The 20,940-nt window shown below is 56.6% G+C and overlaps 3 protein-coding genes across 8 annotated transcripts; 2 read left to right on the top strand and 1 right to left on the bottom strand.

Moving 5' to 3' along the window:
• Positions 1–662: 662 nt before the first annotated feature.
• Positions 663–15,281, bottom strand: LOC101149491 (putative POM121-like protein 1). 6 transcript variants are annotated; one of them, XM_055375228.2, is made up of 4 exons: positions 12,914–15,281; positions 5,268–5,396; positions 3,697–4,611; positions 663–2,804 (listed from the first exon to the last, which is right to left on the bottom strand). In XM_055375228.2, exons 1-2 carry the CDS (start codon positions 14,306–14,308, stop codon positions 5,307–5,309), a joined length of 1,485 nt encoding a protein of 494 aa, XP_055231203.1. In that variant the 5' UTR covers positions 14,309–15,281; the 3' UTR covers positions 663–2,804; positions 3,697–4,611; positions 5,268–5,306. The 6 variants fall into 6 exon arrangements, with proteins under 6 accessions (XP_055231203.1, XP_055231201.1, XP_055231202.1 ...); XM_055375226.2 differs by lacking the exon at positions 663–2,804 and adding an exon at positions 6,303–6,437 and having other exon boundaries at positions 4,594–4,611; positions 9,346–15,280; XM_055375225.2 differs by lacking the exons at positions 663–2,804; positions 3,697–4,611; positions 5,268–5,396 and adding exons at positions 7,430–7,536; positions 8,244–8,306 and having other exon boundaries at positions 9,346–15,280.
• Positions 2,601–4,813, top strand: LOC101126655 (breakpoint cluster region protein-like). The gene is made up of 3 exons (XM_055375342.2): positions 2,601–2,685; positions 3,741–3,875; positions 4,658–4,813. The coding sequence occupies exons 1-3, from the start codon at positions 2,610–2,612 to the stop codon at positions 4,756–4,758; spliced, it is 312 nt and encodes a 103-aa protein (XP_055231317.1). The 5' UTR covers positions 2,601–2,609; the 3' UTR covers positions 4,759–4,813.
• A 1,591-nt stretch (positions 15,282–16,872) lies between the features above and the next one.
• Positions 16,873–18,394, top strand: LOC109024567 (glutathione hydrolase light chain 2). Its single transcript, XM_031005306.3, is given in 4 exon segments — positions 16,873–17,048; positions 17,281–17,408; positions 17,510–17,817; positions 18,122–18,394. Coding segments are annotated over 4 exon segments (759 nt in total). The 3' UTR covers positions 18,269–18,394.
• The last annotated feature ends 2,546 nt before the right edge of the window (positions 18,395–20,940 follow it).

Here is a 20,940-nt window from a genome sequence, read left to right as displayed (position 1 = left end):
GCATCTATGATGCAAATGACACCCCTCTAAGGTGTTACCCTTCTGCAGTGCACTACCTGTGCAACTGTCCTCAGCAAAGATAGAGTAATCGGCAGTAACTGAGTGGTGGCTGCCCCCTTTACAGAGGCATAAGTTCTCAACTTGCCACAGTCTGCACCATTCCGCTTTGTGCTCTGCCTGGTCCATTTTACTCACTGATATTACCCAACCTCTGAAGGTGTTTAAGTTTGACCATTGACCTCTCATTTCATAGTGAACCTCAGAGAGGTGAAAGGATTCACCCAAGATCACTCAGCAAGTGTGCAGTGTCAGCAAGTTAGCAGTAAGTCAAAACTAGGCCTTAAGGCTCTTGTTACTTCAGAGCAGGACTCTTACTGCCATGCAGCTACCTCTCTCACCAGATGGCCCAAGGCATTTGGTTGTCTCTGGCTTTGGTGGTTGTGGGAGGGGTGGATCAGAGATGCCCTGGGCCATGTTATGGCTCTAGGCCACATGCAAGCAAGCTACAAACTGAATTGCCTCTGCAGCTGCAGAAGGCAAATTTCTATATTGATATTTGGAAAAACTAACAGCTAGAAAACACCACTCTACTCATTTTTAAAAATAAGATCATATTAAATGACGTTACATGCATCATTTATATATTACTCGCAGTGCCAGCATCCTCAAATATGGTTTTAATTTTGGTAGATATCTTGCTAGGGGGAGCACATTTCTAAGTTATCCAGATATAGGGCCCTCTTTCCTTCTCTTTCTGTCCACATGCAACCAGATGCTTTGTGGAGTTAAAGTTGACATTTATTTAAATGCCACTTGGTGTCTGGTTTTTTCACCTTTAATTTAGGGTTTTCTATCTGGGATGTAAAAGAATCACTTGGAGGGATTTTTCAAAATACCAATGGCCAGGCCACTAGCCAGTCAATCAGAAGCAAAATCTCCTTGGATGGGACCTGGAAGTCTTTACAGTTTTCCAGCATTTTAATGAACATCCCTGATTAAGAACCACCGGGTCTTAAGAGTGTGGCATATGTATTTTTCAAGTTCCTAGAAGCTCTCCAGAACAAACAAACAAAAAAAATCTGCTTTATTCTCTGCCAGGTGTTGATGCATCAGTCTCTTTAGCCGTTAGTCTGATCCTGGAAATTTATGGTCATAATTTGATGAGCAACGTTGGGAATGGCTTCTTCTTTCTTTTCTTTTTTTTTTTTTTTTTTGAGACAGAGTTCACTCTGTCGACCAGGCTGGAGTGTAGTGGGGGCAATCTCCGCTCACTGCAACCTCCACCCCAATGCTTTCATTTTTAAATATTATTTATGGCATCCAGATTTGCATAAGATGGACTGGGTCAATGGCCATGCCCTTTATAAATCAATATTCTTAAGTTCTGCAAGTTCAGTTTCCTAAAGAGCCAAATCACATCCTACTCATCAGCAAGGCGGGTAGACATCATTTTCACAATGACTTCTAATTTTCCACCATTGTAAAAAAAAAAATATGTAATCACTTTCTTATTGTAAAATAAACAATTTACTTTTCCAGGACTTTCTGCCTCCCTGCTCCCTTTTTTTTTTTTTTCAAACAATCTTGAATCCTTTGTCATGAGTCAGTTGCCAAGAGAAGCCTGTTTGTTGGTTTGAGAGCAGTTCATGCAGACACAGACCGCTTCCTCTGAGAATTCATTTGCTTCCCCAGGATGGAATCTGGCTGGACCTCTGACCTTGCTGGTCACGTGGGCTGGGGCCTCCATCAGTCATACCCTGGACTCCTATCTGTGTCTAAACACCACGCCCCACCCCCAACTGCATGGCAGCCACTCGCATAGCACTCTGGGAGGGCTGTGGGCATGAGCAGCGAGGACTCCATCAGCAGCTCCCCCAGATAAGCCCTGCTAATGAGGGGGCTTGCGAAGCAGCTTTGATGTGCTGGTAAATCCAGGTGCAAAACAGAACTCAAGTTAAGGCCTCCGCACAGCACTGCGTTCTAACTGTGAAGGATTCTTACTCTAGTGTCCTGTGTGGAGGTATTGGAATGGTCCATTGCTAAGACTCAGAGGAGAAAAGCACTTAGCATTGCAGGACTTGGAGCACCGGTGCTGAGGCAACCCTTCATTCATTCGTCGGATGTGTGTTAAGGCCCAGGCCCAGGCCCACGGCAGGGGTCAGGGATTCTCCTCTCACAGAGCACGTGGGTGGCAGGACCAACACTGGGTCTGATCTCCCAGCTGGGGGCACAAGCTGCTAACCCCAGGCCTGGAATCTGTCAGATGCCCTTCCTGTGCTGACTTGACTTAGAAAGGCCTCCTAACCTTCCCGCAAAAATCATGTGTGATTCACAGGGGTTCTGGCCGCTTGAAAGGTTCCTGAGAAAGTACATGCAATGAGGACAGAAGGACAGGCATGCAGAAGGCTCTGTGTGCAGCCCCAGACCTGGGTACCTTCGTCACCATCCTCACCCCACCTCCGGGTGTGCAGATAGGGAGCAGGTCTCCTGTGTTATGGCCCAAGCAGGGCTGTTAGGACACTGAGAACATTCCCTCCTCCCGCAGGAGAGAGAGGTCCAAGGTGCCCTACATCGTGCGCCAGTGCGTGGAGGAGATCGAGCGCCGAGGCATGGAGGAGGTGGGCATCTACCGCGTGTCCGGTGTGGCCGCAGACATCCAGGCACTGAAGGCAGCCTTCGACGTCAGTGAGTGTCGGCCTGCGCAGGACGGGATGGAGGTGTGGGCAGTGGTGTCCGCGATGAGATCTCAGAGTGCTCCATGGCCCAGGCATGTCACATCCTTCTCTGTGTCTTTTCTTCATTTACTGTTTTATTATTTTAAAAAAAGAGAAAACAAGAGTTGTACAAACAGCTTCCATAGAAGCCAGTTTTTACACCATCGTACCCACTCATGCCACTTGGTGGAGTGGACCAGGGGCTTCTGTGGGGACTTGGCCTTCCTGCCTTGGGGGTGGACAGGAGGTGGAAGCCCAGGACTCAGTGCGGTCTGTCCACTGCCCTGTATGAGGATGTGGTGGGCAGAGGGCACTGATGAAATTCAGCGCAGGCCGGGGCTGCAGCATCTCCGCCTCCATCTCACCAACCCTCACAGGCTTTGAAGGACCCAGACCTGCCTCAAATGCCAGGGGAGGGCACTGAGACCCCAGAGGGTCCTTCCCAGCATCTTCAAAGCAACAGGATTTTGTGCCTGCAGACCCTTCTTTGCAGCACACACCACCCACCCTGACCAGGACCCCTAGAATGCCCAGCATCCCTGGGAGGGCCCTGTGGTAGTTTCAGCTCCCTCTGGGGGCCCAGAATGAACCTGGCCTGTGGTGAGGATGTAAGCACCAGTGGCCAATTGGGTCCAAAGGAAGACACCGGTTCAAACACTGAAACCAATCAGATTCTCCCACGTCCTTCCTGCTATCAGAAGACACTGGTGCAGGGGTGGTTGCCATGTACAGGGCAGAGCCACCCAATCCCCACGCAGGCACTGTGTCCTGCCACGCTGGCCTCCTCCTGGCCATCACATCAGGCCAAGCAGGGGAGAGGAATGGGAATGCCCATGCACCCCTATCAACTCTGCAGACACAGAACCATGCACAGCTCTTGGGAGGAGTCAGATGAGCTGCTCAAAGCCCAGGAGGGACCCACACAGTGGTCAGCATGGCAGGGATGGTGCTTTAGCCAAGGCAGGGATGGCGGGTGACTCACTCAGGATCTTCAAGGAGGCCGCTGCATTTCCCTGCTCTTTCCAGATAACAAGGACGTGTCGGTGATGATGAGCGAGACGGACGTGAACGCCATCGCAGGCACGCTGAAGCTGTACTTCCGTGAGCTGCCCAAGCCCCTCTTCACTGACGAGTTCTACCCCAACTTCGCAGAGGGCATCGGTGAGCACTGGAGGCCTTGGCCTCATGGGAGACGTCTCCTCCACGTGCACTGCTGCCCTCGGAGGCTGTGAAAAGCGAGGTGTGGGAACCTGAGCTGTAACCCCTCTGCCATGGTCGGCATTTTAACCCAACCTCAAAAAGCAGGGGACCAGAACCGAGCCTGTCCTGGAAGGCCTTGCCCATCCCCAGAGGGCTCCCCATCCCTATTCCTCAAGGAGGCCAAGTGGGTGAAATGGTCAGCACTGCCGTGCTGTGGGGTCCTAAAGTCTGCTGTCCTCCTTCCTGCAGACCAGAGCTAAACACTGGTGCCCAGGTGCTCTTGCCATGGGTCCTGGTCCAGCCAAGCATGGTTTCAGACATGACCTGACCCTTAGTCAACCTGGAGGCTGATGTCTAGAGTGGGCGCTGGAGCGTGCAGCACCTGTGGCCTCTGCATCACCCTTGGGGCAGGTCTGCCTCCCGGGCCCATGCACAGAGGACCTGGTCTCCCAGCCGGCAGGTGTCCCTGTGATGTCCAGGACGACGAGGGGGTCTCTGCGTACTTGGTGGGGCTGGGACCCTCCCACTTCCCACCTCCTTGTGTCCCTCACTCCCCTGTTTCATTCCATGCTGAGCCTCCCCTGCCTTGGGCTCCCTGGGGAGGGGGTGGTGGCAGGAGTTGCCCAAGGGCTGCTCTGCCCATGAGCAGCTGCTCTAGCGGCTCCTCCTGCTGCTGTTCACCGGGTGCTGCTGACCCCTGCAAGGTAGAGAAAAGGCGTTCAGGTGGTTCACACCCCACACAGGTGCCCCTCACAGGGTCCTCACTGGTGGCCAGCGCTGTGGGTGTGACGATGATGGCAAGCCTAAACTGCGCAAGGACTCGTGTCCCGGGTGCTCCATGTGACCACCTCGGGAGAGGTCTCCGGCTTGTCGTAACCCAGAGGAGTAACCCACTGCCTCCTGCAGCTCTTTCAGACCCAGTTGCAAAGAAGAGCTGCATGCTCAACCTGTTGTTGTCCCTGCCGGAGGCCAACCTGCTCACCTTCCTTTTCCTTCTAGACCACCTGGAAAGGTAGCCCAGCTCTCTTGTGGCTGCCCAGGACTCCAGGTCTCCAGGCCGTTGGGGTGCCCCTCTGCTCCCACCAGACCCCCAGCACCAAGGACCTTTTCCCCCGACCCCTGTCTGCAGTAAGTCACTGCTTCTAAGGACTAGCACCACTGCCACCCCCACCCCTGCCTCTCCTCTTTGCCACCCTCCTCCCTCTGCACCGTGGCCTTAACAAAGAGCTCAGAGCTTTGGCCGTGGCCAGCAGTGCACTTGGACCCCCCTCTTCCCTCCCAAGCACATCATGAAGACCTCCCCATCAGCCCAGAGCTGGCCCCTTGTCCTGGGCCACTGAGACCCAGAAGTACCAAGGCTGGAGTCAGCTTGCAGCACAGCCAGGGTCGAGGTCACTCCCTCCCTGAGGACTCTAGCACGGCACAGCCCCTCTGCCTCTCTCCTGGTGGTGGCGTTGAAACAGCACCCTCTGCTTCGGTCCTCTACAGGGTGGCAGAGAAGGAAGCAGTCAAAAAGATGTCCCTGCACAACCTCGCCACTGTCTTTGGCCCCACGCTGCTCCGGCCCTCCGAGAAGGAGAGCGAGCTCCCTGCCAACCCCAGCCAGCCCATCACCATGACTGACAGCAGGTCCTTGGAGGTCATGTCCCAGGTATGGGAAGACAGTCTCCAGCCCATGCAACCCCAGCCTGACAGAGGTGGCCTCTGCCTGCCCCACCCCCAGCCTGCCCATCTTCCGACTTGCATTGTATGTGGTGGTGGCTGAGATTCAGAGAGAGGGACTTGCCTAGGTTTGCATGGATGGGAGTGATAGGGGGTGCCCAGGCCACCTCCTGGTCCTGCTGGTGCACCTTGCTGGGGGCTTAAAACCACCCCAAGTGTTCGGGTGTGGTGGATCATGCCTGTAATCCCAGCACTTTGGGAGGCCGAGGCAGGACAACCGAACCCAGGTGTTTGAGACCAGTCTGGGCAATGTAGCAAACCCCATCTCCAGAAAAAATACAAAGAAAAATTAGGCAGGCATTGTGGCACACATCTGTAATCCTAGGTATCTGGGAGGCTGACTCAGGAGGATTGCTTGAGCCCAGGAGTTAGAGGCTGCAGTGATCCATGATGGAGCCACTGTACTCCAGCCTGGGGGACAGAGCAAGGCCCTGTGCATCTCTAAAATAAATAACCACCCCCCACCCAACAAGTCATACCTTGTCAGGACCCCACCCCACCCCCGTCTCACTGTAAGGGGTTCATGACACCAGCAGGGTTTTCTAGCACCTGAGGTGGACTTGGGGGCTTGGGCCCCAAAGACCTCCCCACCAGCAGCTGTGAGCCCCCCTCTGAGCCACTCTTCTCTTCCCCACTCTGCGAGGGCAGCTCGAGGTGCTGCTGTACTTCTTGCGGCTGGAGGCCATCCCTGCCCTGGACAGCAAGAGACAGAGCATCCTGTTCTCCACCGATGTCTAAAGGTCCCAGTCCATCTCCTGGAGGCGGACAGATGGCCTGGAAACCTCTGGCTAATCGGGCCATCTGTAGAGTGGGAATCAAGATTTTCTGAGGCATCCTTGGGCCACCCCCAGGTGTCAGGCCATCTGCCAAGAGACAGCGGCCCAAAGCAGAAGGACAGGTGGCCTGGGCAGATCCCACCCAGGTCTGAAAGCCCCAGGCTGGCCTCAGACTGTGGGTTTTTTATGTGGCCACCCGAGGGCGCCCCAAGCCAGTTCATCTCGGAGTCCAGGCCTGGCCCTGGGAGACAGGGTGAAAGCAGTGGTTTTTACGAACTTAACTTATAGAGTCTAAAAGATTTCTACTGAATCACTTGTCAAGAAGCGCCCTCTCTGGGGAGAAGGGAACGTGACCGGATTCCCTCACTGTTGTATCTTGAATAAACGCTGCTGCTTCATCCTGTGGGGGCCGTGGCCCTGTCCCTGTGTGGGTGGGGCCTCTTCCATTTCCCTGACTTAGAAACCACACTCCACTTAGAACAGGGTTTGAGAGGCTTAGTCAGCACTGGGTAGCATTTTGACTCCATTCTTGGCTTTCTTCTTTTTCTTTCCAGAAGGATTTTTGTGCAGAAATGGGTCTTTTGTTGCCGTGTTAGTCCTCCTTGGAAGGCAGCTCAGAAGGCCCGTGAAATGTCGGGGGACAGGACCCCCAGGGAGGGAATCCCAGGCTACGCACTTTAGGGTTCGTTCTCCAGGGAGAGCGACCTCGTCCCCCGATCCTGACCGCCCTTCCGGCCCACGCTCTCCTGTTTGGCTTCCACAGGCCTGGACTTCTCTGGCTTCTCTGCCCACACACTCCCTGCCCCCAGTGTCCCTGCCCCTGCCCCAGCACAGGTGACTTCATTTCTGTCCTCTCAGCTCAGTGGACTCGCTCAACTTTTGTATAAGTCTCCACTTGGTGGCAGCAGCTTGCTGATGACTTGTTTTAAAACTTTCATCCTAAATAACCTTTTGATGCTTGAATATTTTTAAGTTTTATACATAGTTTCTAATTTTTTCCTCAACAGATCCAGATACCTAATAAGATGCTGGAATGTAATCCCTGGACAATCCGTGTCCTGGCAGCATTTGGTCTTCCTCTAAGCGCCTGGCTCCGCTGTTCTCAGGAGTGGGTTCTGAAGTCTCTGGAGAACAGGATACGTGGAGGGTTAGGAAGGGGCCAGGCCTAGAGATGGGAGACTCCCTCCCGGAGCAGGTGGAGGCACAGGACCATTCGCTACCCCATCTGCTGACACCTGCGGGGGAGCCCAGGCATTCTTTGTAAGCCCTCCTGACCACCTGGCTCAAAGAAAACAGAAGTATGGAGGCCGCCAAGTATTTTCAAGAAATAATCCCTTGAACATGGCATCACTTTTTTAGAAAGAGGGGCTTGGGGCAGGCAGAGGAGAGAAGGGAGAGCAAACTGAGAGCCAAGTTTCCAGACGGTCCTGCAGGAGGAGAGGATGCAGCTGCCCAGAGGGAAGCAGGATCACATTTAAGGAAGTGTGTGGGGTCCCTGGATGACACCAGCACCCAGTGCGGCTCTGTCTGGCAACCGCTCCCAAGGTGGGAGGAGTGGGTGTCCCCTGTGTGTCAGTGGGCAGCTCCTGCTGAACCCGCAGCTCACTAGGGAGCCTGACAGTGGGGCCATGCGCCTGACACTCCTCTCTGCTTGTGGACCTGGCAAGGCAGGGAGCAGAAAACAGAGCCACTTGAAGGCTTTCTGTCTGCGTCTGTGTGCAGTGTGGATTTAGTTGCGCTTTTTTCTTGCTGGGAGAGCACAGCCACCATTTACAAGCAGTGTCACCCTCGTGGGTGGCGAGGACAGAACAGGAGCCTCTGCTCTCTGTACCTATCTGGTTCCGGTGGGCTCCCCTGTCCTGGCTTCCATCTCTGTCTCAGCGACCATTCAGCCCTGCGCAGGAACACATGTTGCTTAGAAAAGCCAAATCCAGCCCTTGTCTCTGCCTCCTCTGGTCTCATGATGTGCATCTATTACCTTGAAACTGGAAACCAGTCTATCAATGTCTGTGCCAATTTTTTATTCCCTCCCCAACCTCCTTCCCCATACGACTTTTTATTTATGTAGGATGTGTGCTGTCTAATGATGGGATGACCACACTTTTCCATGTTCTAAAAGTGCTCCTCTCCCGCAGGGTCCCAGGGCTGGTGGTTGCTTTGGGTCTACAGCTACGTCTTACCCACCTCCTGCCTCAAAAGCCTGTGTGGTGGCAAAGCCGGTGTGGGGCTGGGGAACGCAGCGTTCTCCAGGAGGGGGACCCGGCTCTCCTTCTGCAATGCAGGCAAAGGCCTAGATGCCAGTGTGACCTCCCACAAGGCATGGCTTCCAGACTCCCCGACCAGAAGTGATGCTGTTTTGCCTCGGGCCCTGGGTTTGAAGCAGCCTGGCTTTCTCTTGGTAAGTGGCTGGTGTCTTAGCAGCTGCAATCTGAGCTCAGCCACCTACCCACCACCGTGGCCGACACTTTCATTAAAAAGTTTCCTGAGACGACTTGTGTGCATGTTGATTTCATGATCAGCGCCGCTGGGAAGAACCCCAGAGCCGGTGGGGTGGGGCTGGAAGCAGCAGGTGCAGTGATGGGGCTGGGTGCCCAGGAGTCCTTAGTGCTCAATCAGGCCAAGGTGGCCAAGCCCAGGCTGCAGGGAAGGCCGGCCTGGGGGGTGTGGGTGAGCACAGGCAGGCACCAGCTGGGCAGTGTTAGGATGCTGGAGCAGCATCCGTAACCCCACTGAGTGGGGTAGTCTGGTTGGGGCAGGGACCGCTATTGCTTTAGCAGAGAGAGATGATCCCCACTGCGGAGAGGCTGTTCTGACTCTGCAGGTGGGACAGGGACAGATGGCCACCAGGGTGACCCGGCTGGTCTTCCTTTGCTACGCTAAGCCCTGGGACATGGAGGATTCCCGCCACACACAGCCTGGGCCCGGGTTCTTACCTGTGGCCACCGCTCTGGCACGAGCTCCTCAGTCTTGGGTGGTTTCTGCCTGGTCCGGGATTTGGTGTTCCTGCTGAGTCCAGCCTTTCTACCACCTCCGCATGGGCCGTGGGTGGTGTTGTCAGCTGCCTCCCGCTTTGGCTTCAGTAGCTCACCCAGCTTACAGGGGAGCTGCCCTGGGCTGGAGATGGGCATGCACCCTGGGTCCTACTTTGAATGAATGCAGCTTGAGGAGAGCCGGCCATATACACTGGGCCACAGGTTACCCTCGGCAATGCCCACATCAGCCGTCAGCCTGAGCCTCCCCAGGAGAGCAAGGCTCACACGACAAAGGCTGCCCGTGGCCAATGAGGTGGCTGAGCCCAGCCAGAACCTTTCTCGGACTCCCGGGATGTGGCTCTGCTCGTGAGCTGCCTGGTCAGCTCTCTCGGGGTGAGAGGGGCTTGTCACACGGGCCCCTGCCTGCAGTGTGACCCTTCTCAGCTTCTCTCAGCAGCCCTGCCTGCAGAGTGTCACCACCACCATGATCATTTCCCTGACACTGCGAGGGTGGGGGGACGTCCTGGGTAGAGACAGGGCCCGTGGCAGCAGCAGGCTCAGGGGCGCCCTACACTGGTGGGCTGGGGACCTGGTGGAGACCACACCAAGGGCTGGACAAGGGGATGAGCCTCCACCCTGGCCTCTCTGCAGGCCTCAGCAGCCCCTCCCACAGGCAGAAGGGTTGACACTGGGTTCTGCCCTCACTGCAAGAGCTGCAAGTGCCACGTGCTGTTCTGCCCAATCTGGTGTCTGCAGGTGAGGACAGGGCTGCCGCTGGCCCGTTTCTGAGTGTTCAGCACCTAAGGGTGACAGCACTGTCTGTCCCTACCCTCCCGGTCCTGTTTGAAGATCAAACCCATGCTCACAGGCCAATTTTTTTTTCTTTTAGAGACAGGGTCTCACTTTGTCACCCAAGCTGGAGTGCAGTGGTGCGATTATAGCTCAATGCAGCCTCCAATTCCCGGACTCAAGGGAACTTCCTGCCTCAGCCTGCCAAGTAGCTTGGACTATAGCTGTGTGTTTTATTATTATTTTGTAGACATGGGGTCTGGCTATGTTGCCCAGGCTATTGTCAAAATTCCCGGCCTCAAGCAATCCTCCCGCCTCGGCCTCTCAAAGGTTGGGATTACAGGTGTGAGGCAAGGCACCCAGCTCAGCCACAGAGCCCTATTGCATCTCTCTTACTAGGAGCAAGAGCTGACTGCCCCCTCATCCCCATTCCAGAGTGTTGGGGCTGTGTTGAGCCGAGGCCGGGCCACTGGCATGGCCCAGGGAGCGGGATCATTCACTGCTGCCCCAAATCTGAGATCATTCCACCTTGACAAGACTTCCTCATCCAATCCCTTTACTTGACAGCTGGGGAAGCCAATGCACACAGAGCATCCCCAGCTCACTCGGGGTCTCAGAGCTGATCCATGAGCGGAGGCTGAGATCCTGGGATCTTGTCCCCCAGCCTCCCTGCAAGCTTACTCCCTTTCTGCTGAAAGAGATGGGGCCGGACCTCGACCAGCAGCCCTGGCCTGGACATGACTGTGCTCATGCAGGTATTGAGGCCGAGACACCCTGGCATCATATGTTTTTCTATTTTCTTTTTTTTGAGACGGTGTCTCACTCTGTCACCCAAGCTGGAGTGCAGTGGCATGATATTGGCTCACTGCAACCTCTGCCTCCCGGTTAAAGTGATTCTCCTGCCTCAGCCTTCCAAGTAGCTGGGCCTACAGGCTTGTACCATCATGCCTGACTAATTTGTACATTTTTACTAGAGACGGGGTTTCCCCATGTTGGCCAGGCTCGTGTCGAACTCCTGACCTCAAGTGATCCACCTGCCTTGGCCTCCCAAAGTGCCAGGATTACAGGCATGAGCCATGGCGTCACTTAAATGTAGTGAGAGGCCGGGCACAGTGGCTCATGCCTGTAATCCCAGTACTTTGAGAGGACGAGGCTGTCAGATCACCTAAGGTCAGGAGTTCGAGACCAGCCTGGCCAACATGGTGATACCGTGTCTCTAAAAAAAATAGAAAAAAAATATCCCTGCATGGTGGTGAGTACCTGTAGTCCCAGTTACTCAGGAGGCTGAGGCATGAGAATCGCTTAAACCTCGGAGGCGGAGGCTGCAGTGAGCTGAGATGGTGCCACTGCACTCCAGCCTGGGTGACAGAGCAAGACTTTGTCTCTAAATAATTAAATAAATAAATATGGCCGAGCATGGTGCCTTAGGCCTGTAGTCCCAACACTTTGGGAGGCTGAGGCAGGTGGTTCATGAGGTCAGGAGCCCGAGACCAGCCTGGCCAAGACGGTGAAACACTGTCTCTACTAAAAATACAAAAAGTAGCCAGCTGTGGTGGCAGGCACCTGTAATCCCAGCTACTTGGGACACTGAGGCAGGAGAATCACTTGAAACTGGAAGTCAGAGGTTGCAGGGAGCCGAGATTGCACCACTGCACTCTAGCCTGGGCGATGGAGCAAGACTCCATCTCAAATAAATAACTTAATAAATACAGAGCAAGATTCCATCTTAAATAAATAAATAAATAAACATACACCTGTAATTCTAGCAGTTCGGGGGGCTAAGACAGGTCGATCACCTGAGGTCAGGAGTTCGAGACCAGCCTGACCAATATGGCAAAACTCCATCTCTACTAAAAATACAAAAATTAGCCAGGCGTTTTGACGTGTGCCTGCAGTCCCAGCTACTTGGGAGGCTGAGACAGGAGAATTGCTTGAACCCAAGAGGTGGAGGTTGCAGTGAGCCGAGATCTCGGCTGCACTTCGGCCTGGGTGACAGAGTGAGACTGTCTCAAAAGGAATAAAAAAAATACAAAATAAAAAATATGTAGTAAGATCGCAGAGTCGTGCCGCGGAAGCGTGCTGGTCCTATCCATGTAGTGAAGGCTGATTTCATACACAAATGTCACAAGAACTTTTTTTCTTTTCCTTTTTTTTGAGACGGAGTCTCGCTCTGTCACCCAGGCTGGAGTGCAGTGGCACGATCTCAGCTCACTGCAAGCTCTGCCTCCCGGGTTTATGCCGTTCTCCTGCCTCAGCCTCCCAAGTAGCTGGGACTACAGGCCTGTGCAGCAGATGCAGGGGGGCCACTAGGCCCAGGCAGTCTTGGGACTTGTGTGTCTCCTGCTGTGCATCCATACTGGGTGCTTTAGAAACGGCAGGCAGACCAGAAGCCCCTGTTGCAAGTGAGGACAAAGTGTGGGAAGGCCGTGAGGGTCTGCAGTCCGAGATGGCCTGGTCCTCAACCTGCAGTGCACTGTTGATGCACTGGAATGCCGCCTCCTTCTCCCGGTCCAGGTCTTCAGCAGGGACCCGGTACCCCATCTCTAAGGGAGGTGGCAGCATCAAAGAAAGGCTCCCCTCGCCTGCGTGGCAGCAGGGGAAACTTGCGTCTACGGGGCCTAGAGGCCTGGGATCTGGGGGAGCCACCCCTGGGGGCGAGTGTCTGCCCTGGTGCTGTATCTGCCGTCTTTTCACACTGGGTGTGACCCGAAGAGACAGCCTGAGGTCCGTCCTCACTCACTGTGTTTGAGGAACTGAGGGTCAGCTGGCAGTGGGATGAGGCTGGCCCCCTCCTCCGCTTTAGTTCCGGGAGGCCTCCCGTAGAGCTGTAGGGGCTCGAGATGGCCTTTCGTTTGGGGCACGAGCTGGTCCGGGAGGTCTGGGATCTCTGGTTCTGACCTCTGGGCACCTGCTGCAGCTGTGGCTGAGGCCCAGAAATGTGAAGGGCCTCCATCCACTCCAGTAGTGACCCCAACGTGGGGTTCAATGTGGAGGGGGGAGGGGCTGCTGCGGCAGCTGCAGGAGCAGAAGTGCCACGCCTTGTTCTTCTCATGCCCGCATCCATGCTTGCAGCTGGGAAGGGGGCAGGAATCAGCGAGGTGACCTGGGCTGAGTCCTGGGAATGGGAAGAGGTGGCAGGAAGGGGATCTGAGGAGGAGAACAGGGGGCCTGGTGGTCTGTGCTTCTTCCCAGACATGGGAGCTGTAGAGGGGACCCCTGCAGCAGATGCTAAGGGGGCCAGTAGGCCCAGGCAGTCTTGGGACTTGTGTGTCTCCTGCTGTGCATCCATACTGGGTGCTTTAGAAACGGCAGGCGGACCAGAAGCCCCTGTTGCAAGTGAGGACAAAGTGTGGGAAGGCCGTGAGGGTCTGCAGTCCGAGATGGCCTGGTCCTCAACCTGCAGCGCACTGTTGATGCGCTGGAATGCCGCCTCCTTCTCCCGGTCAAGGTCTTCAACAGGAACCCGGTACCCCAGCTCTAAGGGAGGTGGCAGCATCAAAGGCTCCCCTCGCCTGCGTGGCAGCAGGGGAAACTTGTGTGTACTGGGCCTAGAGGCCTCGGATGTGGAGGAGTCATTCCTGAGGGTGAGTGTCTGCCCTGATGCTATATCTGCTCCCTTTTCACACTGGGTGTGACCTGAAGAGACAGCCTGAGGCCTGTCCTCACTCACTGTCTTTGAGGAACTGAGGGTCAGCTGGCAGTGGGATGAGGCTGGCCCCCTCCTCCGCTTTAGCCCCGGCAAGCCTCCCGTGGAGCTGTAGGAGCTGGAGATGGCATTTCGGTTGGTGCAGGAGCTCGTCCAGGAGGTCTGGGATGTCTGGTTAGATCTGATTTCTGACCTCTGGGCATGGAGGTCTGTCTGCAGAGGCCCGGGCCTGGGCACAAAGGGAGAGAGGCCTCCATTGTCCCGCAGGGGCCGAAATGCAGACCATGCATCCCCGGTGACCTCGGGGACCCTTCTCTGATCACCAGGATTCTCTTGGACTCTAGGGTCCTTGTCCTGCTCAGGCATCCCTGCCCCGCTCTCCTTGAGGGCCCTCAACACTATCTTCCCTGGACACAAGTCTGGGGACAGCCGGGTGTTGTGGACCCCAAAGGGGTGACTCCCGGCTCCTGGGCCCCACAGAGAGTCCATGTTCTCAGTGCAGTGGCTGAGCTGGAGGACGCCCTGGAACTCGGAGCACACAGCACTGGCTTGCTGTGGTACCTGTGCAATCAAATTGAAGGCAGGATCCCAGGAAGGACCGCAGGGCTTGCGGGATCACGGAAAACCTTCTTAGAGTTGTCTTGACACCACTGATGTCAAGTGTCCGGGTGCTTGTAGGATGGCCTGCCACTCAGTCCACGGGCAGGAGCAACGGGGAGATTCCACAAGCAAAGTGAACTGGGGGATGGGCTGAACGGGCTCCAGGCAACTGAGCCCTACTGGCAGGTCCTCGGCCTGGGCCCGAACAGGAAGGAGGGGCACAGAGTGCCCAGGTAACCGCTCCTGGGAGCAGTGGGGAACCGTCGGTTGCTTGAACTCTCGAGAGCTGGGCTCTGAGCGTCCTCGTCCAGCCGCCAACTCGGCCAAAGGCTAAGCCAGCAGTTTCTTCTGTTGCCGGGCAACGCGCCTTTTAAACCTGAGGGAGCGGGCGCGTGAGCACATAATGGCGCCCGTGACAGAGCGAGCTTAACGGATTAATAAGCGCAGCCAGGTACCCGCGCCAGGCACTTGCTGGCAATGGCGGGAGGCGGACGTGGGGGGTCATGCAATAGGTACTGGAAGGAGAGAGGCGGGCACAAAGGTCGCGGGAGGAACAGGTGCCCACAATGGCTGCAGATCTGCCGGTGGATCACTGAAGATTCCTGCTCTCCTGCTGAGGTGGAGATTGCAGTGAGCTGAGATCGCACCATTGCACTCCAGCCTGGGCAACAAGTGCAAAACTCAGTCTCCAGATAAAAAAAAGAAAAAGAAAAAAAAGAGGCCGGGCGTGGTGGCTTATGCCTATAATCCTAGCACTTTGGGAGGTCGGGGCGGACGGATCACGAGATCAGGAGTTGGAGACCAGCCTGGCCAACATAGTGAAACCCCGTCCCTAGTAAAAATACAAATTTAGTCAGACATGGTGGCACGCGCCTGTAGTCCCAGCTACTCCGGCGGCTGAGACAGGAGAATCACTTGAACCCGGGGGCGGGGAAGGGATGGTGATGCGCCGAGATCGCGCCACTGCACTCCAGCCTGGGCAACAGAGTCAGACTCTCTCTCTCTTTTTTTTTTTTTTTTTTGAGATGGAGTCTCCCTCTATCGCCCAGGCTGGATTCCAGTGGCCTGATCTCGGCTCACCGCAAGCTCCACCTACCGGGTTCACGGCATTCTCCTGCCTCAGCCTCTGGAGTAGTTGGGACTACAGGCGCCCGCCACCACACCCGGCTAATTTTTTGTATTTTTAGTAGAGACGGGGTTTGACCGTGTTAGCCAGGATGATCTCCATCTCCTGACGTCGTGATCCCCCTCCCAAAGTGCTGGGATTACAGGCCTCGGCCTCCCAAAGTGCTGGGATTACAGGCGTGAGCCACCGCGCCCGGTGTTGAAACTCTCTTGAGGCATTTTCTTCGGCCTTCGGTTCCATCCTCTGTCTCCTCCTTGACCTCCTCATCTCCTCGCCACTGCCTTGGGGACCTTGGCCAGGCTCATGGCATCCAGCAGCCACTCAATGTCAATACCTCCATGTTCATCTCTCAGCCCGCCCTTGCGCGTGAACCCATGCTTATTTATTTATTTTTTTTATACGTGCACCCATGCTCTTCAGGTCTGATGAAGTATCCAAAATCAAGCTCGTGACCATCCCCAAACCTGCCCCTTCTGCAGGGTTTACCTCGCTAGTCGGCGCCATCCTTGATTCTTCTCTTTCTCCCACCCAGGCCATCATCTCTTGCCTGGTTGATACCCACAGCCTCCCCTTTGGGCTTTATCCTTATCCCCGTCATAGCTGCCAGAGGGACCCTGTGAAAACACTCCCCAGCCTGCTCATTCCTCTGCCCTAAGCCTGCATGGCACAGAGCAAAAGCCAGTTGTTATGGGACCTAGGGGGTCCTGTGGGATGGGCCCCAGCCTGCATCTTCATCCTCTTCTCCCCACCCCACTCCATTCACTCTCTGCCTATCGCTCACCAGCCTATACCACCTGCCTCAGGGCCTTTGCACTGACCATTTAGGCCACATTCCAGGCTCTTTTCACATGTTGCCTCCTCTGAGAAGCCCTCCCTGACCACTCTGCCCATACCTCATGCCTCTTGATTCCCCTTACCTGGCTTGTGGTTTCAGCACTTTCCCTGTGTGTGTTTGTTTTTCTTGGCATGAGGGCAGGACCTAAGTGTCTGTTCCCCGTTGATTCCCCAGTGCCAGGCATGCAGTGCAAACTCTAGAAATATTTTTTGCATGAAGGAATGAGTGATTGAATGCAGCAAGGGTCTGGAGGCTGAGGACCAGGCAGACAGACATTCAGAGTTGCTGGAATGCGACAGAGACAGGGAGTCAGACTGGTCATGCAAGATCCTGGGCCTGCCCTTGGGTCCTGGGGAGCCACGGAAGGTTGTGGCTGCCAGAGGGTTGTGGTCAGAGCCACAGTCAGGGGCCTTCTGAGACCTGTGCCCCCTCCCCACCCTCCCTCCCCACCTCCTCAGGCCAGCTCTGGGGTCTCGGCAGGTGGTCCGCAACATGACCTCTGAGTTCTTCGCTGGCCAGCTCCGGGCCCAGATCTCTGAGGACACCACTCACCTGATCTCCTACTAGAAGCCCGAGTTCTACACGCCGGTTGATGGGGGCACTGCTCACCTGTCTGTCGTCGCAGAGGACGGCAGTGCTGTGTCCGCCACCAGCCCCATGAACCTCTAGTAAGGGCTGCTGGGCCGCCTGGGTGGGAAAGGGCCAGGGGCGGGTGGCCCAGGGACTGCCCACTTATCCAGTAAGGTGGCTCCATCACCTCTTTTCCTGGTGGGAAACTGAGGCCCAACCTTGGTAGCTTATCCTGGGCCTCTCATTGAGTATGTTTGAGCCTCAGTGGGTGGATAGGGACCAGGCTGGGCCAGACAAGGTCGGGCACTGTCTGACCTGGCTGGGCAGTAGCTTTGGCTCCAAGGTCCGCTCCCCGGTCAGCGGGATCCTGTTCAATAATGAAATGGACGACTTCAGCTCTCCCAGCATCACCAACGAGTTTGGGGTACCCCCCTCACCTGCCAATTTCATCCAGCCAGGTATGGGGTGGAGGTCCGGGGGTGGGGGACTGGGGTGGAGAGGGGCGGGTGTCCTGGGCAGGCAGCTGACGGGCATCCCTGTCTTCTCCCATCGGCCGCAGGGAAGCAGCCGCTCTCGTCCATGTGCCCGACGATCATGGTGGGCCAGGACGGCCAGGTCCGGATGGTTGTGGGAGCTGCTGGGGGCACACTGATCACCACAGCCACTGCACTGGTATGTGTCACACCTTTTCTCCCTGGCCGTGCCCACCTTGCACAGCCCCCAAGCCATGCTGATCACACTCCCATGCCCCAGGCCATCATCTACAACCTCTGGTTCGGCTATGACGTGAAGCGGGCCATGGAGGAGCCCCGGCTGCACAACCAGCTTCTGCCCAACGTCACAACAGTGGAGAGAAACATTGACCAGGTGGGCCGGGGGTTGGAGAAACTGAGTCACGGTGTGGGGCCCCAGGGCATCCTGGGCTGGAGGCCTGGATCATCACAGAGTGGACAATTGTTGGTGTGCTCTCTCTAGTGCCTGGGCCATCTGGAGCCCCTGTGACATGAGGGCCAAGCCCCCTGCTCCAGTGAGACCCAGCAGGCCCCAACCTGCTCTTCCTGATGACCTGGCCTGAAATGGCACCACCTGGGCTGAGGCCTGTGACCACACAGGTGTGGTTCAGGTGGCATCTGGAGCCTTGCTCAGGCTTCCCCTCTCCTCCCACCCCCAGGCAGTGACTGCAGCCCTGGAGACCCGGCACCATCACACCCAGATCGCGTCCACCTTCATCGCTGTGGTGCAAGCCGTCGTCCGCACGGCTGGTGGCTGGGCAGCTGCCTCGGACTCCAGGAAAGGCGGGGAGCCTGCCGGCTACTGAGTGCTCGAGGTGGACAAGGCTGACAAGCAATCCAGGGACAAGATACTCACCAGGACCAGGAAGGGGACTCTGGGGGACTGGCTTCCCCTGTGAGCAGCAGAGCAGCACAATAAATGAGGCACTGGAGAGGCGGGATTCGGAGATCTTCACGCTGCGGTCGCTGGAACTAGCCTCAGCATCTTCAGCATGGGGAAAGCCAGGCACGTGGCTGGGGGCCAGGGGAAGGTCCATGCCAAGCCCTGCCCCTTCCCACCCTGATCCCTGGGACTTGGGGCCAGGCCCTCCGTTCCCTGGGCTGGGCAGCAACACCACCTAGGACCAGCCACCAGAGGGTGCAGCGACCCCGGCCCTTTCTTAGGCAGAGAGTGGCCAGCTGATGCCGGGAACCCGGGTGCCTTCTCAGACCCGTAGGCGTCCAGCTCACCCTGCCGAGGACACGGGAGGTGAAGCTGAGGTCTGAGGAGTGGGGATTGGGCAAGAGGCTGGAGGAAAACATCTCGGTCAGAGCCAAGCCCCTGGGGGGTTTCCAAGTTTAAGCCCAGAGTGAAACCCAAGCTTGTGATCCTCTCCAGAGGGAGGCCTGGTTCTCAGGGAACAGCAAACGGGAAGATGTCCCCAGATCCCAGGGATCAGGGCTTGGACCAGCCAGGGACGCAGCCCAGAGGGAGTGGGTCCGGAAGGAAACAGCTAGACACAGCAGCCTTCACCATCAGCAGCCCCTCCAGGCCTCCCTCGGGGCCTGCTCCCTCCTCCAGGCACAGTTCCAACACCTGGGGCAGGGTTCTGGGAAGGGCTGGTGGAGGTGGGCTGGTGGGAGGCGGTGATCACAGCCCAGCACCTGGATATCACCAGGGGCACTGGGGCCAGGGGCCAGGTGAGGCCAGGTCGGGGCTATCCTTCAGGATCCCGGAAGACCTGGTGATACCAAAGGGCCCACAGACAAACAGGGTTTTGTGCCTGCAGAGTAGAGTACCACCGGGTCTGAGCCCTGGAGGGCTGTGTCTCTGGGGCTCCCAGTTGAGTGATGTACGAGTCACTCCTCAATCCTTATTTTATTTATTTAATTTAAAAAATTATTTAAACAAATAGAGATGGGGTCTCACTATGTTGACCAGGCTGGACTTAAACTCCTGACTTCAAGCAGTCCCCCCATCTCAGTCTCCCAAAGTGCTAGGATTACAGGGGTGAGCCACTGCACCCAGCCTCAATCCTTATTTTGGCCTGAGAGGACAGGCCGTGGCCTCATTTTCAGGGGAGAAGACTGAGGCTGGAGGGGCAGGCAGCAAGAGAAGTGGGAGCTGGCCACGAGGCTTCCTGGACCTGACACGCTGGTGGGGTACACCCTGGTTCTCCAGGTCCCATGGGGCTCAGCCCAGGACTACCTCGGGGGGTGAGGGACTTAAATCCTCTCCTTCATTCTCATCGCCCCTTCCCCCGTCATTTCCTGAGGAAGGACATTCAGGGACCTTCCTGGCTGTGCCTCGGATCAGGACCAGAATGACACCCATTCCTTTCCCTGGGCCTTTGCTCAGGCGGTCCCTGCACCCTGGCCTCTGCCTGACCAGGATGGTGGGGAGACGAGGGGGGACGTCCCCCACGCTGCTGTCTCCACTGTTCCTGCTGCCCAGGCCTCTGAGCTTCCAGGACTGCAGCGGGTGGGTGGGTGGGCTGGCCTAAGCCCAGGAATGCACTTCAGCTCCTGGTTGAGCAATGTCACTGAGGCTTGGGAGTCGGGTGGGGGCGGGAGGAGGCGTCCACAGGCCCCCCACTGCAAGAGGCAGCCGTGGGAACAGCCTGACTCTAAACAATCATTCCAGTCCAGGCTGACCAGGGGCTCTGGCTGGACATAGGGGCCTGGCAGGCTGTGTGGCCTGTAAGGACACAGTCTGTCTCTGTGCCTCAGTTTCTCTGCTGCCCAGATGGGGGGGCCCGGCTTCCAGGTGTAGACATCTGGAGCAGGCAGTGTTCAGCTGGGGAGGAAGCAGGGAGGAAGCGGGGAGGACTGTGGGGGCCACGTGGGAAGGATTCCAGCCCACATCACCTGCACCCCTGCTGAGCCTGGTCAACGGAGCCCCTCAGTGGGTCCTCACTCCCCTGGCTGCCTCCCATTTAGGCACCCTGAGGCCTAGGGAGAACAGAGCCAGGCCAGTGTCCCTAGAGAGGCTGCGCTGCCGGCACAGTAATAGCGGATTTGGATTCAGGGAAGCAGACCCGCAGCTAGGGTGGGAAAGAGCCGCAGGCAGGGCGTGGCCTCCACACAGCCTTCCTCCCTGGAGGTCCATGCTGCATTTCCAGGACAGCAAGTCCTGGACAAATGGTCCCGGATGCCAAGGGCTAGAGGCATGGTCTGTCTGCATTCCCCACATGGGCGTCTTGTAGTCACCAGCATTTGATGCTGTCAAGTCCCCCTGTCCTCTGTGCAGACTGGGAAGCCCTTGGCCACCCTGGGGAGTTGTGGGACCCAGGCCAGGCTGCAGAAGCATAAGGACTTGAACCCAAGTTTTAAGTGACACCACCTTGTGTCCCCCTCCCTCTGTCTCTGTTTAGCTCCACCTTGATGCTGACTAGGCTGGGCCATGCAGAGAGGGTTAGGGGATAGAGATGGGAGCTGGGGAGCAGGGCTCCACTCTGGGAGGGGGGCAGCCTTGCCGGATCCGGGGGAGAGAGTTGAG

Source organism: Gorilla gorilla, chromosome 23, assembly GCF_029281585.2.
Source record: "Gorilla gorilla gorilla isolate KB3781 chromosome 23, NHGRI_mGorGor1-v2.1_pri, whole genome shotgun sequence".
NCBI lineage: Eukaryota > Metazoa > Chordata > Mammalia > Primates > Hominidae > Gorilla > Gorilla gorilla.
The sequence above is the reverse complement of the archived record's forward strand: the minus strand, read 5'-3'. Positions and strand labels throughout refer to the sequence as shown.

Coding starts and splice junctions, on each gene's coding strand:
- LOC101126655 (XM_055375342.2), top strand. CDS start 2,610: ATGGAGGAGGTGGGCATCTACCGCGTGTCCGGTGTGGCCGCAGACATC. Junction 2,686..3,740: donor GAAGGCAGCCTTCGACGTCA/GTGAGTGTCGGC, acceptor TGCTCTTTCCAG/ATAACAAGGACGTGTCGGTG. Junction 3,876..4,657: donor CAACTTCGCAGAGGGCATCG/GTGAGCACTGGA, acceptor CACCCCACACAG/GTGCCCCTCACAGGGTCCTC.
- LOC101149491 (XM_055375226.2), bottom strand. CDS start 14,308: ATGGACTCTCTGTGGGGCCCAGGAGCCGGGAGTCACCCCTTTGGGGTC.